This window comes from Oxyura jamaicensis, chromosome 3 (genome assembly GCF_011077185.1).
Source record: "Oxyura jamaicensis isolate SHBP4307 breed ruddy duck chromosome 3, BPBGC_Ojam_1.0, whole genome shotgun sequence".
Lineage (NCBI taxonomy): Eukaryota > Metazoa > Chordata > Aves > Anseriformes > Anatidae > Oxyura > Oxyura jamaicensis.
This window is the reverse complement of record NC_048895.1, coordinates 13051750-13071776: the sequence shown is the minus strand read 5'-3', so window position 1 is coordinate 13071776 and position 20027 is coordinate 13051750. Positions and strand designations below refer to the sequence as shown.

Genomic DNA, 20027 nt, shown 5'->3' with positions numbered 1-20027 from the left:
GATAAAGCTGTAAGATAGCTAAATTGCACCGAGCCATAAATTCAATTCCTGCAAACTGCTGATGGCCTGCTTTCCCAAGGTGAAGTACAAAGTGCCAGACACAGCCCTGCAGAGCCCAGCAGCTTGTGTTAGAGAAAAAAGCAAGACCCAAATTTCAGTCCCTTCTCTTTCTATCCTCCACCATTCCTAGACGTGAGCAGCAGCTCCCTAGTGTAATAGTAATCTCTTTCCTGTCTTCTCACTTTGGCTGCAAGCCCACATGACAGTAGCAAACCCAGCAGGGTGTCACAGAAGTCTTTATGTTTAGGTACTTGTTTCAGGCGTCTCAGAGGTCTGGGATCTCTTGTAAGCAGTGGCAGATATATAAATGGCTCTGGACAAAAATGAACTCTTTCTGGCAGTACTTAGGTGTCTTGCTTTTATTTAAAAAAAAAAGAAAAAAAAATACTATCTTTTTCTTCTGATGAGAATGATTAACCTAACCCCAATACTTAAAATAAAATGTCTTGATTTAGTCAAGTAAAACACTTCATTTAATTGAATATACTTTCTCTTCCCCATACCTGATTCCCTGAAATTATTGAAGATTACCTCAGATTAACCTCACACTCTTTCATGTTTTTTCTTTTTTTCCCTTTTTTTCATTCCTCTTGCTGTTGTTGTTATTGTTATAATGATTATTGTTATTATTTTGTTGTTGTTACTGTTATTATTACTACTACTACTACGTGGTAATACTTTTTTGAAACCTCCCTCCCCTGTTTCGGAGAAGCAGTTATTCTCACACATTCATCACATTCATTCTCAGACAGGCCTGCTCCCCGTCACACCCATGTAATGCCTTGTGCAGAACAGCTCATTCCAGGAGAGCAAAGAGACTTTCCTTGTAAGACTGAATATTGAACTGGAACAAGGTGATTGGGGGATCTCTAAGTCCAATCCAGGTATTCAGCAAAGAGCATCTTTTAAAAATAAGGAAACAGAGGTCACAAACAGCATCCTTCTCATTCTGCTTGTATAATAAATAACCAGAGGGGACTAGGTCCCCTCACTGGCTTTTGAGCTGCATCTTATATTAACACTGATGGTTTTCTGCATGAGGTAGTGAACAGAATGATCCAGTATATAAAGCATTCTGTCACCCTTGTATACTGCTACCTCTGACACCAAAGATCTGAAACTGTATTTATTTTTCCTGTTGAACTCAGCAGCAAAGTGTTTTCTTTCAAGATATGGTTTCAAAGGAGATATTGTATTAGAATTGTTTCATCACTGAGATTTTAGTAATTCATGTGTTGTGGATATTATTTGGGAACAACATTGTGAAAGCAATATGGAAGCACATGGTTGCTCTGTTCCTAAAGACCTCTCTTCCTATCTGCTTATGACACCAGTGGAGACAGGTTATTTGGGTTGGGTGGGCCCGTGGTTTGGCCCAGAACTTTCGTCTGTTCTCAGGAGGGTTCGGCATCGCAGGTTTATAATGCAGGCTGTCATGCTGAGTTAATCCATTAAGCTAAGATTCTACTCCTATATTTATTTAATTAACAACATTGGTTTTACTGACATAAAAATTGCACCTATTTAGGTTCAGAGCCAAAGTCACCACTTTTTGAGAAAAAAAATAAATAAATCTGTTTACTCTTGATTAAAGCCATCAAAAAGCACTGTAAATTACTGGTAGTAGGCAAGCTTTCAGCTCTGATTTCCTTTCTTATTTCTACCAGGAATTTTTGAGCTGGTAACTGGCATGGGAGAATTAATAATTTTGGAGCAACTCAAACTGCATTTTAGATTAAAAAGAGATACAGGCAAGGGACTGAGTATGAAATGTGACATTTCTTTTTGATCAAGGGCAGAAAACAGTATCAAAAAACGTGTTACACACAAATATGTGTTGCTTCTTCAGAACCATGTGTTGCTTCTTCAGAAAACTGACTCTTTTTGAGGAAGATGCTTCTCTTGTTGGGGCTGGGATGGCCTCAAGTGAACAAACTCCTGTGAAGTAGTGACCCTCTCAGAAGAGATGGTCTGGGCCTATGGGGTATTTTTTGTCTGCTTCTGGATGCAGACCTGAAGCTGTCTCTGCCACCTTGAGGAATACTTAGAAGGGTAATAATAAGCATATTATTCCTGGCTTGGCAGCCCATATTGTGGGGGAGACCTGGGAACTGCAAGAGAACGTAGGTGGTGTGATCACTGCAGTACAAAGAAGGTGCTCTCCTTCATGCCTAGCCCCCCAAACCATGCTTGGATGGAGAAAAATGAATAAGGAGATTAAAAAGTGCTGTAAGACAGGCATCCTACCCTATCCATCCCACGAGCATCTACTAATGCCAGCAACACCTCTGCACAGGCTGAAGAAACTGGAGGGCATGCTCATATCTTGACTCAGCTCCACACTTGTTAGAGGAAGACTCAACAAGATCTCATTTTTCACTATGGGGAAAGTTCATCAGCTGACCTGGAACGATTCATTTGTATTTGTCACCATGCTGTTGGCATGGAAATAGAAGGCCTAACCTTGCATTAAGCTGTCAACACCCTGAAATGACTGCTCTGTCTTTCCTATGACTCAGCGTCTGTAAGACAAGAACTCTATGTTCTCCAGCAATAACACATTGCAGCATTGTGATGCCAACAGAGAAACTAGCTCCTAATCTCTTGTATACAAAAGTCCTCAGTCCCACAACAGCAGTACACCCAGGCAGACAACCCTGGGCTTCAGTGGTACAGTGGGTTGCATGTGTGGGGCCTGTGAAAGGGCTTTATCTCAGCCCTTGCTCTTCCCCTACAGACTTCATCCTTTTTGATCTCCTGTAGCTCATTTCTGTTCCTCTTGTTGCCTCTGTGCTCCTGGTTCATCCTCTCTTTCTTCTTTCAAGGACAGCAACCCTGCCCTTGCATTTTGTGGGCATTATCTCCGTTCTCTTACATGGATGCAAGCTGTCTGAAGGAGAGATGGTGTGGTACACTGTGTTCTTATGCCAAGAGTTTCAGTGGGAAAGGAGCTGGTGTGTGGGTGTATAAGAGACATCCAAGCAGTAGCACTATCTGTCCAGGGCTGGGCAGCTGGCAGGAGCCCATCAGCAGCCAGAGAAAGCTGGAGAGCCTTTGCTCATCCTTCTGCTGCATGGTGAGCAGGGCAGAAAGACAAGGGATCAGGGGAGCTCTCCAGAAAAGCTGCTGCTAAGGAGTCACCAAGCACTTGTACCAGCCTCTCTCAAACCAGTTTGGCTGCTGGCATCACAGAATGACCAGCAAGATCCCAAAAGACTAATAAGAAGTGTAGGAACTCCTGTGGGTCTTGCAGCACAGAGCTACTGGTTTTCACCTCCATGATGGCAAGAACATCGTGCTAATGTACTTTGTGTTAAAGTCAGCTCTTATTCCTGCCCATAGGAAGAAAGTGAACTGGCTTGAGAGGTATCTCCAAGGATTCTCTAGCTTTGGTATTCTATCTTCCTCCAACATCTTATTAATATCTACAATAAACACCTTTTGATATTGTTTTCTTGCTGCAGGCTTCTATTGCCACGCTAAGAGAAAGGAGTAGGAAGGAGCAGAGTTGCAGCAATTCTTACACTGCTGTGCTGGGACCATTATATTTTTTATTTATGGGGCCCCCAGTCAGAAGATTTGTTGCTTTGATGATAATTGGTGGAAGGAAAAGGCCATCCCAAAGGTCTCTTCTCCCTTTAACAAACTGCTCCTCAGGGGTAGGGCTCTTCCTCAGTGGAAACCTATTAGCATGCAAACAGAACTCCTGATTGTCTAACAGGGAGAGCACAGATTGCTAATAAGGATCTCTCTTAGTGACTTGGAGGGGTCATCAACAGCCTGGCAAAGTTTTTTTTTTTTTTTTAAATATCAAATTATTCCAGGGAGTACAAACAACTAGGTGATGTCTTCTTCTCCTCTCTTTCCCTCTCCTACTTGCTGTGTGCATATAGCAATATCTCACCGCTCGCTGTTTAATTGGTGTTGCTGTGTCTGCCAAAAGAAATGGAATATGAAAATCCATCCAGAACAGCAGTCGCTGTCCGCGCCAGGACCTTGGCAGCGGGAGGGTTGCGAGCATCCCTGTCTACATGCCCTGTGCTGAACGGGAGCGGCAGGGGATGAACCAACACTCTCGCTGCAGGGGGACGTAGCACATGTGCCACACTCTGTGATGAGCGATAAAAGGCTCAGCAGGATGCCCGCTGAAGAGGGGACTCGTTCAGTGAAATGCAAGCTTCAGAAGTCAGAACGATTCCCTTTGATTTGAAAGGGTTTTGCCTCTTGCTCTCCAATCCCTTCCCTGTGAGGTACTAGGAGGAGGCCGTGCTCCCCTGGGCATCTGGCAGGCTGACAGCCACTGCGGAGAAGTAAGCCCCTTTCACATGTAGCCCCCTTTAACTTGTGCATCTTGTGCCCAGGACTGCTGTACTACCTACACAGAGGAAGGCAGAGGAGTGCTATAAGATTGCCTCTGCTTTTCCAGCCAAACCCAGTTGGAAACCCTTCACTCAAATACAGGGTACCACTTTTTGTGGTAGAGACAAGCATGCCATGCTACGGCTTGAGCCACCATCCGTCAACTGGGCTGCTGACAGCGCAGGGGTTGGTGCCCTTTGCCCGTCCCAGCTCACGAGAAGGAGAGCACGGGGTAGCAGCCTTCACTGCAGGCTGAGAAGCAGTGTGCCTGGGGATCAGGCAGCCCACGCCACACGTATCCCAAGAGGGGAGATGAGGAGCCACAGCCCCATCTCATCCACACAGCAGCAGCTTTACATGAAAGGGTATGGGAGAGGATGGGGGATGTCCACGGGTGGTAGCAAGTGAACAGGACGAAGGTCTGGATGCAGAGGCATGAACTGGGTGAACACTTAAACTTACAATGCCAGGGTGAAGCTACACAAGTGGAGCTATGCTAGTGAGGCATAAAAACTATCCTGGTCTGATATCTCTGTTGCATTTATCCATCAGAGGATTTCAGCAGGAAGCCATTCATGTGAGGAGGGATTTGATAATTATTTCAGGGCTCGCTCTCTCCCCTCTCCTATCCTCTTCCTCCCTCCTTCTCTCTCTTTCATCTCTTTGCAGCACTGGGCAATACATGCTTCTTGACTGAAATGCATACTTTGTGAAAATATTCCAGTAAAATATTCATGAACAACCATTTCCATCATTTGATCAGTGCTAAATGACTTCATAACCATTATGCAGCCAGAAGTCTAAAGCAACTGCATGCTGTAGTGACCAGCGCTCCCCTGCTGTCTTCTGCTCCCTCTCTGTGTCTCTCTCACTTTTTCTAAGCAGTAAAATGTTGAGGAAAGGCTCATGCATTTTTCTAGTCATTTCCAAGGTGTTAGCTTTGATTTGTAGCACAATGGGGATTCTTGTCCTGGGCAAGTGCTGGTGGCAGTGAAAAAGATACAGATGGTACCAAGAGCATCCTAACGACACTAAGTTAATTGCCCACTTTATTTTATTTTATTTTTCCCCCACCAGAAAACAGCACAAGGCCAGGCTCTAACCCTCTTTGGAACAGGATACAAATGTTATTGCAGGGTGTTATCTGAGCCTTTGTTCCCTTTCAATTCAGAGATGAGGTTCTCACAGTAGCAAAACCACTCAGAGTATAGGGTAAGATATATTGCACTTTTGCTTATATTTCTATCTCCCACTACATAAAAGCTGTCTGCTGATTGAGGAAAGACGTCTTTCTCGTATAATGATAGGTAGAGCTATTCTTGCTTGGTGAAGTTACCTCATGGTTCTTCATCCAAACAGCGGCACAGAAAACAAAACTTTCAGAGATGGGAAATTGCTGTCGTGGGGCACAGCTCCTGATGGGAGTGGGTGCTGCATGACTTTGTCCCCGACTCCCTCAGCAAATGTCTCTGTGACATTTCAAAGCTCCAGCTGAGACGGATTTAGACATGATCTGTGGTGTCCTCATGCTGGAGGGTGAAAAGCAGTTGAGTGAAATATCCACTTAAAGCAACCCTTCCAGGGGATGAGAGCAAGTATGTCCCACAGGGTGCTACTGGGCAGAGCGAGGGACTTCAAGGGTCCGTAGACATCTGGGATGATGGGGAGGAACCGGAATGCCAGGAAGGGGGAGATTTGGAAAGCAGAAGGTTTCCTGACAGCTCTGGTAGGTGGTGTGGAATAGCCACAACTGTCTGAGATTTTGGCAACCTTGGGCGGTAGGACAGATGGCAAGTGGTGCACACACCATTAGGGTCAGTGTTGGACTCTGGGGCGGGCTGGATGTGGTCCCTTCCTCCCCGCAGTCCACCTCCCTTCATGGGCAGGACTGCAGTTTGAAATAACCCTCCTGCAACTCATTGTTAGGCAATGTGGCAAAGAGCCCCGGGCAGGGGAGGATGCTGTGGAGGCTGTGTGTGAAGTGGGATGGCTCCATGGAAAGAAAAGCATGTCAGGGCTGAAAATGGAAGCAGTGCTGTCACTAGACTGGAATGAGTCTCCTTTCAAATGAGCCCTTTTACCAGGGAGAAGAAGGGTTTTTACTATTTTATTATTTGCAAGCATGTGGCTTGGAGCAAGACACTGGGTCACAACAGGAATCTCAAGCATGTTGCACTTGCCATTGCTGCTGCTGGAGTCACCTCAGTGCTCTTTAAAAATCATCTTGGCTTCTCTTTAACTTCATATGAGAGAGAACAAAGGTTCTGGACATTGCCCACAGAAAGCAGTATAATGACAGGGATGCTTCCAGAAATTTGAGGTTACCTTTCTCTTTGTTTTCAGAATCCCTTTGCTTTTGAAGATCCTCCCATTATTTCCAGAGGAAAACACTGGCCTTCTGAAACATTTGAATGCTAATGGAAGGACATATTTCCTCAAACAGTTCTTTGCTTTTACCGTGTCTCTCTTTTTGGTGCCTAAGGGTTTCAATATTGCAGAAATTATATCGGGAGGGTAAAAACAGGGATCTGTGCTTGTCTGAGTGGAGCAAGGCTCCACCTAAGCATCCACCATAGCGTTGTCTGCCTGCCTTTCATGCAGCAGCATCTGGCATCCCTGTGATGTTGTGGTCCTGCACACAAGCTGAATGGAGGGGTGTGAATTTACTCACCATCTCGCAGCCTTTGAGAGACAGTTTATCCTTGATACTTGACAGCAACGGGGCTTGTGAGGTCTGCCCCAACTGGAATCTTTAGCTAAGGCTTTCTCCCAGAGAGAGCCTTTGCTGTTCTGGCTTTTCTGGAGTCTGATCTGAAGCCAGATGAAATGGATGGGACACTACTCAGTGGTTTGAGGAACTTTGAACAGGCTCCCTAGTCTGAATTTCTTTGTAGGTTGGTGCACATTTTGGGGCCAGCTATGTTAATTTCTCCCAATTTCAGTCTGGAAAAATCATTATTTAATCCTGCTGTGGCTGGCAGAGTGTACAAAGGAAATGATAATCCTCTTGAAGCTGTCCATGCCTGACTTCCTACCGTCTGGGTCTATATGCTGATGAGAATACCTTTGGTCTTCAGCTCTAATACTAATTTCTTCATTCTCCATTTCAGCTGCTCCTTTCTGACACTGGACTTCCTACTTCAGCAACAGGAGAGGCACACTGACTAATTCAATTACAGATGAGAGCAGGGCTCACCCTCAATTTCCTCCTTCCTGCTAAAAAAGTGCTTTCCTGTCGTGGTAGCACGGGCAGTGCGAAGCTGAGCCTTAACTGAGCTTTGCTGAAAAGGTTATTGCAACAGGATGTCAGCCTCTTCATGTCACAACGATATTCACCTAGGCATGGGGTTGCTTGTGTCCAACTCTTATCTTTATTGCCATTAACATTTTATTGTGATTTACTGTAGTGTTTGCAATTACTAATAAAAAATCTGAGGTTTTCAATGACTTGTGAAATGAACAGAGGTGTTGAGGGAATAAGGGGGCCTGGGGTGGGGGAACCTGACACATTTACATGGATACCCCTGGGCTGGAATGGCCTGTTCATCTAGGTGAAACATTTTTGGTCATTAGCTGATCTATTTCTAGCAAGAAAATGAAGTCCAACAGCCAGTGAGAACAGCCATACTTTGCACATTGACTATGTGAAGGAACTTAAACACAAAAATGGATCAGAGACACTTAAGCCTTCAGTCTGGGAAGGAACTGCTCAGTGAAGAGGGGAAGGTCGTTACAGGGCCCAGTATACCCAGATTTCCTAAACTCCCCTGCAGTCACAGAAAAACATGTACCTTCTGATGGCGCTTCACATCTTTGGAGAAACCTGACACATTGCTAGGCAGAGGCAGTGTGAGGTGTTAGATACACTATGGGTCACACTAGGTCTGTGCAAAGAAAGGCACATGACCCTTCAAAGCAAATCAGCTGCCAGCTGAAAGCCATAACCCAGATATCACAGGGCTTTTTTTTTTTTTTTTTTTAGCAGAAAACTAAGCAAGTCTCGTTCAGAAGTCTCTGCTCAGTCACAGTGAGCACTTTCTCTGTGGTGTTCAGGATGAGGTGGGATATGTATGTGGTACTGCCAATGATGGGAAGCAAGGTGGAGTGACGCCTACAGCAAAGCATAAAAGCTGAGATGCATCTAATTAGACTATATGCTGCGGGGTCCAATTAGCACTTAGAGAACAAATATATATTTTTAAAGGGAGTATAATAGCTAGTGAACACTGGATGTGAACACTGCTGAAATTACTGACATTCAAGCAGACAAGGATATGAAGGCATGTGTAAACTAAGAGGTAGTGACCTTTACGGCCCTTGGTCCCTGCTGCCATCCCTGTCCCTTTTGCACTAGACATTCTGCAGAACAGAGATTCTTTCTCCTTGGAACACTTCCTATCAACAGCCATCAACTTAATTTAGCTGCAAGAAAGCCAGGATGGAGCTGATGCCTGAACTTCCAAGGGCCGGAGGAATTTCGCATTTGGAAGTAAGCTCTAGGGGTCCTCCAGATCCCATACCCAACGTAGTTGCAAAGCATGGTTTGTTTCAGCTGTGAATGCAGGACACCACTAGCTCATTCAGCATGGTTTAACAGCAGCTGAAAGGTGAACTGGGTTTAGTGAGACAATTATAGACACTAATTTTCAAAAAATGTGCACTGAATTTTGCTACTCTTGACCTTAAATAAAACATACATATTCACATTCTGCATCATTGCAAGTCTATGTGCTTCTAATGTGGTTTAAGTTAAGCTAAGCTGTAAGAAGAAGCTACCCTCCCAGTGCTGCCTTCCTAAATATGAGTGGCAAACCATCATTTTCCACATGTTGGAGTATGGGGATGGATTTGTAAAAACCATCTGTGCAACAATTTTTTGAAACATATTGAGCAGCCAAAATATGGCCACTAGTGCATGGCAATGCTTATATCTATAAACAAGTATTTGCAAAATCAGGGCTTGTTTATGTGTTTTATTAATTGACTGCTACTAAGTCACCATTCTGGTGGCAAGAAAGTGGCTGGCTGAAAACTAACACAATTTCTTCTGCTTTGGCAAGCAGACCACTCACTGCATAGAAATAGGAGTTTTAAAAGCAGCGTTATTAAGGAAGAGAAAAAGACTCATGATTCAAGTTATGGTGAGTGGCTGAAATTTCAATAATTTATTTTATCCCTTTTTGCCATGTCTTACAAAATATGTGCGTTTTTATAGTTGTGGTTTTCAAGTGTATAAGGGATTTTTAGACAGTGCTTGGCTTCAAGTGGTGGAATAACTGCTTGTCACAAAGTATTGAATTCAGGCCAGCTACACACAGAAGTAAATTTAGGAACATTCCCAGGTCTGCATCTTAATTAAGGGTCTTGTTTTTTGTAGTCAGTTGCATTACATTGAAATGAATAATGTCTCTGTGGAAAGAAGGAACAGTTTAGATCACTCTGAAGGCAATGCTGGTGTTGAAGTGAGCAGATGAGTGACAGATATATCACCAGTATAAAACCAGTGTCACTCTGAACATGGGTGGTAGCTTTAATAGTACAGTTCATTAATAATGCGTGTGTTTCCTTCTTGAAAAGGATATTTTTATTTAAGTTACAACTGTTGCTATTTTTTTTCATTATTCTAATTGTCATACTAATTACAAGCAAGCTCTTTTCCAGCTTGTAAAGGGCCAGAGCATGCTATGTACTTTTCTTCATATACTATAGGAGCACAGATGAGCAAACAAGAAGCAGTTCCCTTCGTTCTAAGTATACACAATCTGACTGCTTTTGTTGTATTGGATATATATATATATATATTACATATGTTTGATATATATATATATCAGATCCCACAAGTTTGCTGAAGAATATAAATTAAGTGGCATTTTTGGAAGATGCACACTGTCTCCTCTCCCAGGAAGTCAGGCTTTTCATCAGCTTTCAGGAGTAGGGCTGTATGATGGTTACAAAGCCATGTTTCAGGAACACAGCCTACCCATGTGGAGCCATTCAGAGCATCCCGAACATATCCCTGCAAAACAAAACCAAGTGAAGGTCTTCCAAGGAAATTCAGGGATGTGCAGACAAGAAATCAAGGTTGATATCCTGATGTGGAAAAGCAGTCATATTCTATTAGCAGAAGTTTTTCTTCTGAAGTTAGGTAAACAAGCTAATATGGTATATGGGTGTTAGATATTGCATTGAATCATGAGCTTGAACCCAATGATGTTTAAAACCTGTTGCCTACAGGCATATGAAGCTTTTTCTCCTGTGTAGGGATACCTAACTGGCTCTGAAGTGGAGAGGTGGGTGAGTGAAGAGCAGCCTGCTTGTGACAATGTGGATAATTGTTCAGGCTGAAATCTCTTCATTGCCAGTGCCTGAGCAGATTTGTGTTTCTCTCTCTCCATGTGCCAAACCTGGATATCATTCCTTGTAAGTAAGGAGGGGGAAAAGAGAGGCTGGAAATCTTGCTGACAGACTTCCCAGTAACTTGTTCGTCTTCTGCTGCTTACTCCACTCCTCTGGGACAACTAGAGCTGAGTCTCTAAGAGCAGAACAGCCACTGAGCAAGAAAAGCCAAGGATATTCCCTGATGACCAGGCCTGCATTTATACCAGTCATTCCAGAGGTCACTTACATCTTCACATACAGATGATTAAGACAGCACTGATATTTTCAGTTTACATGTAGCTGTTTATCTGGGAGTGGAACAATGTCAAGTGCAGAGAGGCCAGAGGTAGCTAATTGGATATGCCAGTTAAGATTTTAGTGAAGGAGAGAGAAAGTAAGAGAAGGGGAGACAGATACAGATACCAATTTATGAAATGTAGCACTGTAATGGCAACAGAATGAAAAAAAAAAAAAAAAAAAAGAAAAAAATAAACTAAAAAATAAAAATAAAAAAACTTTGCTATGATTAGGCGCACATACTAAATAGCAGGAGAATGCAAGCAGCTCTCTTTGGTGCCCCTTTACTTCTCTGGATTTTGAGATTTATTGTCATTTGAATGCTATATCCAAAAATATCCTACCACTTCACTGCTTTAAGCACGGGCACCTTCCCTGAACTCTTTCTTTACTCAGTTCTTGAGGCTGGAGCACATTCAACTCTTGCTTGAATTAATTGCAAGGGCACATCTTAGGTGCATGCAAACCTATGCACATTTGGACACACATGTATATAATATCTGATGTAAATAAAATCACTGTAAATCAGATGCCATCCTTGGGAAAAAAAAATCAAAAGCCTTTGGGTGAAGTTTTGATGAGGATAATTCTTGTTTTTAGGGAAAAAAATTACAGCTTTCCTGCTATTGTCAGCTGATCTCTGCTGCACGGGGGTGGCATTCGTGTTTTGCAAATGGGCCCGGGCTATCCGCATGGAGCTGCAGCTCTGCTCAGTGTCGTTAAGCTTCCTTCAAAACTTTCTGAAACAGTTTTTTTACACCTGCCCACACAGAGAATGACACACTCGCAGGGCTGTGTGGGGAACTTAGCAACACACTTGTGCGGGGAAGCCTCAGAGCCATCAGCAGCCTGATCTCAGCCACCTCCTGGCGTCTGCGCCCTCTCTTTCCCTGAGCTTTCTTTGAGATGGCTGCAAAGACACCAGCACTAACTGCTGGGGGTCTTGTTTCAAACAATCCTGAGGCAGAGCCTGCAGGTGCACCAACCATGGCAAACTTCACTCTTTCTCCCGTCTGTTCTCCCGACTATTCCCCTTCAGCAACCGCCCCAGACCTCTGGTTGGTACAACAGAGATGTGCCATCTGCAGGGAAGAACTGAGGTGGCCCAGGGACAGGATACCTCCTGAAATCTTGATTCTGTGGTTGCATCTTATGAAACAGACCCCAGATTGTGTTCAGACTGCTTTTTTTTTGGTACGCAAGAGCCCACATGAGGACTGAATGTAGTGCTCCTACTTCATATGTGTTGATATGAATCCTTGGAAATCTCTTCTCTATCGGTGCCAGACTTGGAGGAGAGACCACTCTTTGAGATGTGAAAAAGCTAAATATCACTGCTTACTCCATCAGCAGTACTGCTCTCCCCTCAATAACTCTTAACAAGAAAAAAACTACAAGCTTGTATAACATGAAAAACAGTCACACCAAGAGAGACAAGACTTCCTATACTTGGTCTCCAGTAGCGGGAAACAGATGCCCTAGGAATGTAGAAGGGCAGGGTAAGGACAACATGCTTTTTCCCCTTAACAGTGCTTCCGTCTTCAAGGAAGGCTGCTTGGAAGGTTGCTATGCGGCAGAAGTGGCTTCAAGATCTCAAGCCCCTTTATTCGATTTGTTCATTCCTTTTTTTGCTGTGAAGATCTCAGCAGAAACATCAGCCTGGCTAAAATAGTCACTGACAGATCTTAAATATTAATAAACATATCTGCCTTCTGTAATTTGAAGCAATGTTCCAGATCGGGGTGCTGCAAAAGCAGCTGTTTGCTTGCAAGATCTGGCTGAAGAGGAGGAACACGTCAACAGGGGGATGAGCAGAATGCAGAATTTGCAAAAGAGGGTGATGGAAATAGCTGTGACTGCTAGCAGAGCATGCAGTAAAAGTCCTCTTGTTGTAAGTGGGTAAGTTACATTGAAGGAAATAGTTGTCGGCTGGTGTGGATATATAGCCCCAACTGCCTAAAATACAGGCCCCTAAGGGGAATTCGTCATAGACCTTTCTTCACCAATAAACTTGAAAAGCAGAAGCCTAGATTTACAGAAGTAAACAGCAGGGTCTGGCTGGGAATTTTCTCTGAAAGTGTTTTATGTTTGTTTGCCTGTATATGAAATTTGATAGAACAGTTCTCTGTGAAGAAAGTGTAAAAAAGTGGGGAAAAAAAAAAAAAAAAAAAAAAAAAAAGGAAAACACTTCAGTTCCAATACTCTACTGCAGTGCTGCTCCAAGGGAGCTGCAGTTTGCCTGCCCTAAGTCTCCATCTCTTCTGGGGTCCAGTGTCCCTACTGGGACTTCCTCCTCACCACGATGCCCCATGGCCAGGGAGGCCTGGGATGCACCTCCATGGGGTCCTGCCAACTCAAGAGCAGGAATATAAGGCAGGATGTTATTTCTGTATGGAGACATTTGGTCTTTTAGCTGAAAACCTGGGTTTTCTATTGTTTTGCTTTAGTGCCTATTGCACTATTGCATTCTCACTCAAGTTTTTTCTTTTTTTTTTTTTTTTTTTTTATTTTTTTTTTTCAGGGAGGTTAAAAAAAAAAAAAAAAAAAAAAAAAAAGCGCTCTGCTTTTAGACTAGCTGTCAAACCCTTTTTGATGGCCATAAATATATCAACACAGCCTGCTGGTATGAACTGATAACTATTCTTAGTCATGCAGTATGGGTTTACTGAACATTAAGAAACCCTCATGACCAAGCACTTTTCCTCCTGCTTTACCAAAACTAATCTTTTACTTTCAGAGTATAGGGGGTTAATACAATAAAGCACCAAATAAGTAAATGCTAGCCTCAAAATTCACAGTGTTGAAGTCAGCAATCCTGCAAAACCAGTTAGCTCACCATCTAGGAAAGCTGCCAAAATAGTGCATCATACGCAGCTTTCATATGATATCAGACCAAGCAAATCCGAGCAAGTTACAAAAATGCTAGAGCTCTCCTGTCAGTTTGGTGAGATTACCTTCACCAACCAAAGGATATAAAAGCTGAAGAAAGAAGGGAGACACAGACTGTCCTGCAGAGATGAACACGATGCCCAAAGGCCAGGGAATTGAACAAAGCCTGGCTGTGCAGACAGCACAAAGAACAGCTCGTTGATAACAAGAACAACTCAGAAGGAACCACCCCAGCAGCTCGATCTGTCCCATCCCTCAGAAGCAGAGTACAGAGGAAGTAAGCAGAAATAATCTCATTATTATGGTACCTTTTCTGTATCAGACTGCAATCACTCCCACTTTCCTGTGTAACATCCCTAATTTTGGGGTCCAGCAGTTATTTAGGGAACACTCTCCACTGTAAGCACAGCTCAGCCTTTGAAGAACAAAGGAAATTAATTTTGCTGTCTGTCTGTATTATTACATAACTTATCCCCACTGTGTATTAAGAAGCTCCAGCTGAGAGCAGAGTGCCTAGAGTGTCCTGGGCTGCAGAAAGCTGTGAGGAGGACATGAGTTTCATTTCCAGTGGCCCGTGAGGAGCCAGGCTTTGCTGCAGTGAATCAAATGCGGAAAATTTTCCTGTTCTCTGAGCAGAATGCTGGCACCAACATCTATACTTAGATTGAAATTTAGGTGAAATCCAAACAGTCCGTGAGCTCAATATTTATTTATTTATTTATTTTTTTTGTATTATGATATTAAGTGAAAACTGAAACCCGATTTTTAAATTGACTTTATTTATTTATTTATTTATTTGTATGACAAACGGAGAACTGACACTTGGGAAGATTTGGGTCTCCAGGTTTGCAAATTGTCTTTTGGTCATTTGACCTACCCATTTCCAATCTCTTTATGAAAAGCGTTGAAAGTTTAGGGCCAGAATTTCAACCCAAGCTGAATGTTTGAAGTCTGGAAATAGTTCTTAGGATGGAAAAATATTTTTTTATCAAGTTGATGGAGAACCTACTGGTGGGAAGAGGAAGGCATCAGGTCTTCAAACTGCAAACTCTACCCTGGTCCTTGAAAAAATGAGCTACTTTTCAGTCCCATCCACCTGCTTCTGTGGCTTAAAAGAGTGCTACCATTATGCTTGCTAAATTGAGTGGCAACCCTGACAGAAGAGCAAGTAGTAGCCCACTAAGATCTCTAAATGGGCTACTTCAGAAAAGGCTGCAAACACATCAGTTATCAGGCAGCCAGTAAACTAATTCAAGACTGTGAGAAATTGCTGTTGTGTGAAATTACACTTTGGTATGCTTTTTTTTTTTTTTTTTTTTTTTTTTCCTGAACTATGTTGAAATTACAGAGCACAGGGCAGAGGCATGGCAGTAGATCAGTTCCAGTGTATATCAAACTGGCATCAAGAGGGGGGTTTAGCAAAACCAATGATGATCTTTTTGAAACCTTGAGCTCTGCCTATAAATATTACAAAACTATTCCTGAGGGTTCATCTCACCTGTTCTCCATCCCCTACCAAGGTAAGGTAATATAATATAGCTTTTCCCTATTTTTACTGCTAGAAAGATTTTCCTAAAGTCTAATCCAGACTCACCTCACTGCAATCTAGGGCTGAGTTTTTTTAACTCTCCTGGAGTGGACATGGAGAAGAGTTTACTCCCTCTTAGTCTGCATCAGCCTTCCACATACTTGGAGACCACTCCTTCATTTTTCCCTGGAGACCTCCTCTCCAGACTTTTTCTCTGCTCTGTTCTACAGCAGCAAGCATTCTTAGCTGGCATTCAGGAGCTGGTAACACTGCCACACACTGAAAATGTAGGCAATAGCAAGAAGGGAGGGCTGGCACAGGCAGAGATAATAATACGTATTATACTGAACTTTATGTCAGGACCAGAAGGCTCTTTATTACGTGATTTTCTTCTTTACTGCTCCCAACAGAGTACCAAATGCATATATTAGACTGTAAACCTCTACAATGCAATCTATGTAAATCACAAATATAAAGGCATGTAATGTTCCCTCATGGTGATCCAACATCGGCATCATCAGCACTGTCAAAGCCAACGGGGGCTCATTATTGCCTTCACAGGCATGTCTTTGCTGGCTGAGATAACAGAAAGCATTTTTTCCTTGCTTGGGTTGCACCCCCCAGCTCAGCCAGCCTAGAGAGCCACTGCTGGCTAAGGGGCCAGCAGCTCCTTTTGTTGGAGAGGTGCTGGCATGGAAGCTGATCCCCGGAGGCTGTGTAATCAATGTTCTGCTAAGTTACCACCCGAAGCTGCTCTGTTGTATCCTGCTGGAGGTACCTGGGAGCTGGAGGCTGAGCTAAGCCCTGGAGAGCAAGAACCTCAAATGTTCATATAAAGTCTATTCATTTATTTTGTTACTGCTTGGAAATTTCCTTGCAGCTGAGGGGATTTGAGAGGGATAGAGTGAAAGGGGCTTTCTGAGAATGGGGCTCAGCTGGAGGAAGGGCCCAGAGAATCTCTGGGCACAGACCTTCCCAACATAAGGACACTTAAAAAATTCTAGAAGACAAATACAGGGAGGGTCAAGACAATTGTTAACCTTGACTGGAAGGTTATGGTAACCCAGTCTAGAGTTTTGGGGGGCCCTAAATTGGCTTTCAGCCCATTTCTGGTACTGAAGATGCTTGTGCCTCTTGCAGAACCTGCAGGGAATCTGCCCACAGGCAGCTTTTTGCTTCACACTCGCCTCTGAGGAGGCAGGTTCACTTGCTGTGAAAGATGCCGTTTGAAGAAGCTTCACTAGAGGAAAACTGGCTTGTAAAACAACCGGGAGCCCTTGCTGGTGAAATGATCAGTGGCACGTAATTTCATGTTAAGAGGCATTTGCCTCCTGAGGGCCATGCTAATGGAGTCTGACTGGGTGTTGATTTGGCTATCCTTCACTGCTAGGTAGACAGATACCCTTTTCCACAGGCGGGCAGGCTGCGTGTTAATGATCCTTCCTCACAGGGGCTCACAGGCAGCGAGCTCTGATGGAGATCCCTGTGACAGACAGCTCATCAGAGAGGTCAGCATGTCCCTGGGGGGGACCCTGCCTTGCCAGGCCACTCTGCCAAGCTGGGAGAGCCTGGGGTAAGTTCAGATAACTTTGGCTTCAGCCTGGCACAATGCACCTGCTGACTAATAAAGGTATCAGTTGGCTGCACTGCATTTAGGAGCCCAAGAAGTGAGCTGATGTGCCACAACCCTGTATTTCCAAAAGATGGTCCCTGCCTCACAGGCAGGCAGTGAAGGGCAGGGTTTTGACTAGTGTCCTTCAGCCTCCTCTGAAGGGAACTGGGTCCAGCCATGCCAGGCTCTCCGCAGAGATGCAGTAATAGACCATTTCTCCTCTGCCACCTTTTGTTTCAAGGTCTGCCTCTCTGGATTTTCAGCAAGTCACCTTTCCCTCTAGCACCCATATTTCTGACTGCTCAGCCTGAGGTGTCCCTCACAGGGGATGCTCCAGGACATGTTACTGTTCCCAGCGAGTTCCACCAGTAGGTCATGAAAAGCAGTAGATCTGAAAATTAAACCATTAAACCCAAATTAAGTCACCAAAAAAGACTCGTGACAATGCAGTTGTGGGATGTGATGTAAGCAAGAATACACGGAGGGAAAAATGGGTAGGAGTGGGAACAAGCTCTTTATCTTTGGAAAGTCTCTCTTGGGCTGAAAAGGTAAGATCTGCTTCAGTCTCATTTGATGCCTCATGGAGATTGGCATTGACTTCATGCTCCCTGCTCTCAGACCTAGGGTGATACACACAAATGACCGAGGAATATCTTACTCCTTCCCATTCTCTGAGAGAACATTGTGTCTGTCTCTAACATGGTTTTCTTGTTTACCATTCTGAATAACAACCTGGTGGTGGCAGACAGATGGGCAAGATGAACTTAAAGGTCTTTGCCATGCCTAATGTCTATGATTTTATGAGTCATTTCAGTCAGAAAGAAAGGGGAGATGAAATGTTTGAATGGACCTAGAAGACATGACATCATGGTTCTGTTTCCTCTCTTTGAAATTAGCAATAAACCAAATTACGCTCAGCCACTTATCATTAACAAAAAATCTTTAACTTGCTTTTTCCAAAATATGTTTCCCCTCTCTCCTAAATCAATTCACTAGAGAAAAGCAGGAGGCTTTCTCTTGTATACGCACAGCAGAGCAATTTGGCCTTTGAAGAAGTAATAGAATTTCAGGCATCACAAACCAATCAGCAATGTCTCAGCTGTACGTACATCCAAACAGCAACTGAAATATTTAACTGCAGCCTTTAGCAGCATTTTCTGTTCTGGCTGCTCAGTTGAACATCCTGTCCTGCTGGGCTGGCTAAAACGCCCTGGTGAAATCCTCCTGGCATTGCTGTTCGTGCCTTTCAGAGCACTGCTTCACGTAGCCGATTTCATTTTAAGGTGAGAATTGGGGATTTTCCTCAGAGGACTTTGCTGCACAATGAAATTCTCAGTAAGACGTAATGTCACATGAAGCGGCATTCACCGACAAAGGGTCCTGAGCTTGTTCAAGGACACCATGTCATTCATGAGCCTTACACAGATAGGGGCTCATTCACACATGCCTCTCTCTCCATTCTCCCCCCTGCCTTGGAGCACAGGAGCCCTTTGCCCCAACACAATCCGCTCCCTCCTGACACCTCCTATCCCTGCTCCATCTCTTTTCTGCAGAAAAGGAGGATCACAACGTGCCAGAGAGAAGGAAGGAGGAGCACTGCCTGCCTTCTCCTGTGCTCTGATGTTGGTTGAAGCGATGCCTGACTACAACAAGGGGTTTGAGACAAAGACACAGCAACAGGAGAGGGTAACCAGCTGTGGGCTGCAGTTTCATCTGTGATGCTTGCTGTGATGGTACAAGGGTATTGGAGAGTAATTCACAGCCTCCTGAAAGCCTGCCTCTTCAATCCTTACAGCTCAGCAACCCCTGAGACTTTACATAAGGAGAGAGGGGACGGAGCGTCCCGATGCAAGCACAGGTTGCATGAGTTGACTTGCCCATTTCAGAGTGATTAAAATGCTGGCAGTGAGAATAGAGCTTCCCAGATCACATCAGGGTTGCTGCTTTGATTTCTCTTCTCTGCTTGTCGCCCAGATTGAGACTCCATGGTTCTGTAATGAGCATGGTACGGAGAATAAATAGGAATTACTACACATAGGTATAAGCAGGTATTTGTTTCTGTAACTGCAGGGGTGTAAAACCAACCCCAGAGATGTCTTACTTAAACACTGAATCTTGGCTAGGCTCTTTGCCATCCCTGTATTGCAGGCCTTCCTAATCAAAATGGACAGAAATTCCCCACACATGACCAGATTTTCCTTTTCCAGCTTAGAGAAGTCTCCCTTTGTCCTTTCTGCTTTGCTCCAACCACACCAATGCCCTTCAGACCCTTCCAATGATCACTTGGTTGTTGCATTGCTTGCTCCAACCTCATCCAGGTTTTTGACCACAAACTCTCCCACTCAAGCTGAAAGAGCAGTTTTTTTTTTTAGGGCTTCAAGAGCACAGGCTGAAAATAAAATCCAGATACTAGACAGCAAACTCTACAAAACAAAACAAACAAACAAACAAACAAACAAAACATTTTAATCTACCTCTGTGATCACGATGAAGTATAAGGACTTGCCAAAATAGCAATATAGCAAGTAGCTATATCCTTTTCCAAGGAGTGGATGGCATTTACTCCTACTGCTGAATATCTCTTCTGAACTATTTATGGCCAAGGAGGTTTCAGGTCTTATGTGTCATCTTGCAAAAGTCCAGACATTACAGCTCACCTTGTCTAAACTACCCCCACACGGGAACACCTTCCCAGATCTCAGGGGACAGTGATCTACATCTCCAGGAAACCTCATGCTCCAGCTTCTGCAAAGGTGGAGGTGCATGTAGCTGTTGTCAAGGCTTTCAGTGCAGCAATGGACTCTGTAATCAGGTCCTGTGGGACTGCTCTTTGTGATAAAGAAGACACTGCTCTGCCTGATTGTCACCCCCCGCCACCAGCTCCCCTTCTCTGGTGGCACAACC

General features: G+C 43.9%; 1 protein-coding gene across 3 annotated transcripts in view; it reads right to left on the bottom strand.

The window, feature by feature from the left end:
* Nucleotides 1-20027, bottom strand: part of SYNDIG1 (synapse differentiation inducing 1) — a 76389-nt gene that overhangs the window by 15352 nt on the left and 41010 nt on the right. The window contains exon 5 of one of the 3 annotated variants that reach the window (XM_035323116.1): nucleotides 15310-17111. The exons of the other annotated variants lie outside the window; for them this stretch is intronic. Coding sequence (XP_035179007.1) covers nucleotides 17091-17111 — 21 coding nt within the window. The 3' untranslated portion in view covers nucleotides 15310-17090. Of the gene's footprint in view, nucleotides 1-15309; nucleotides 17112-20027 lie in introns of those variants that run through there. 3 annotated transcript variants of the gene reach the window in all.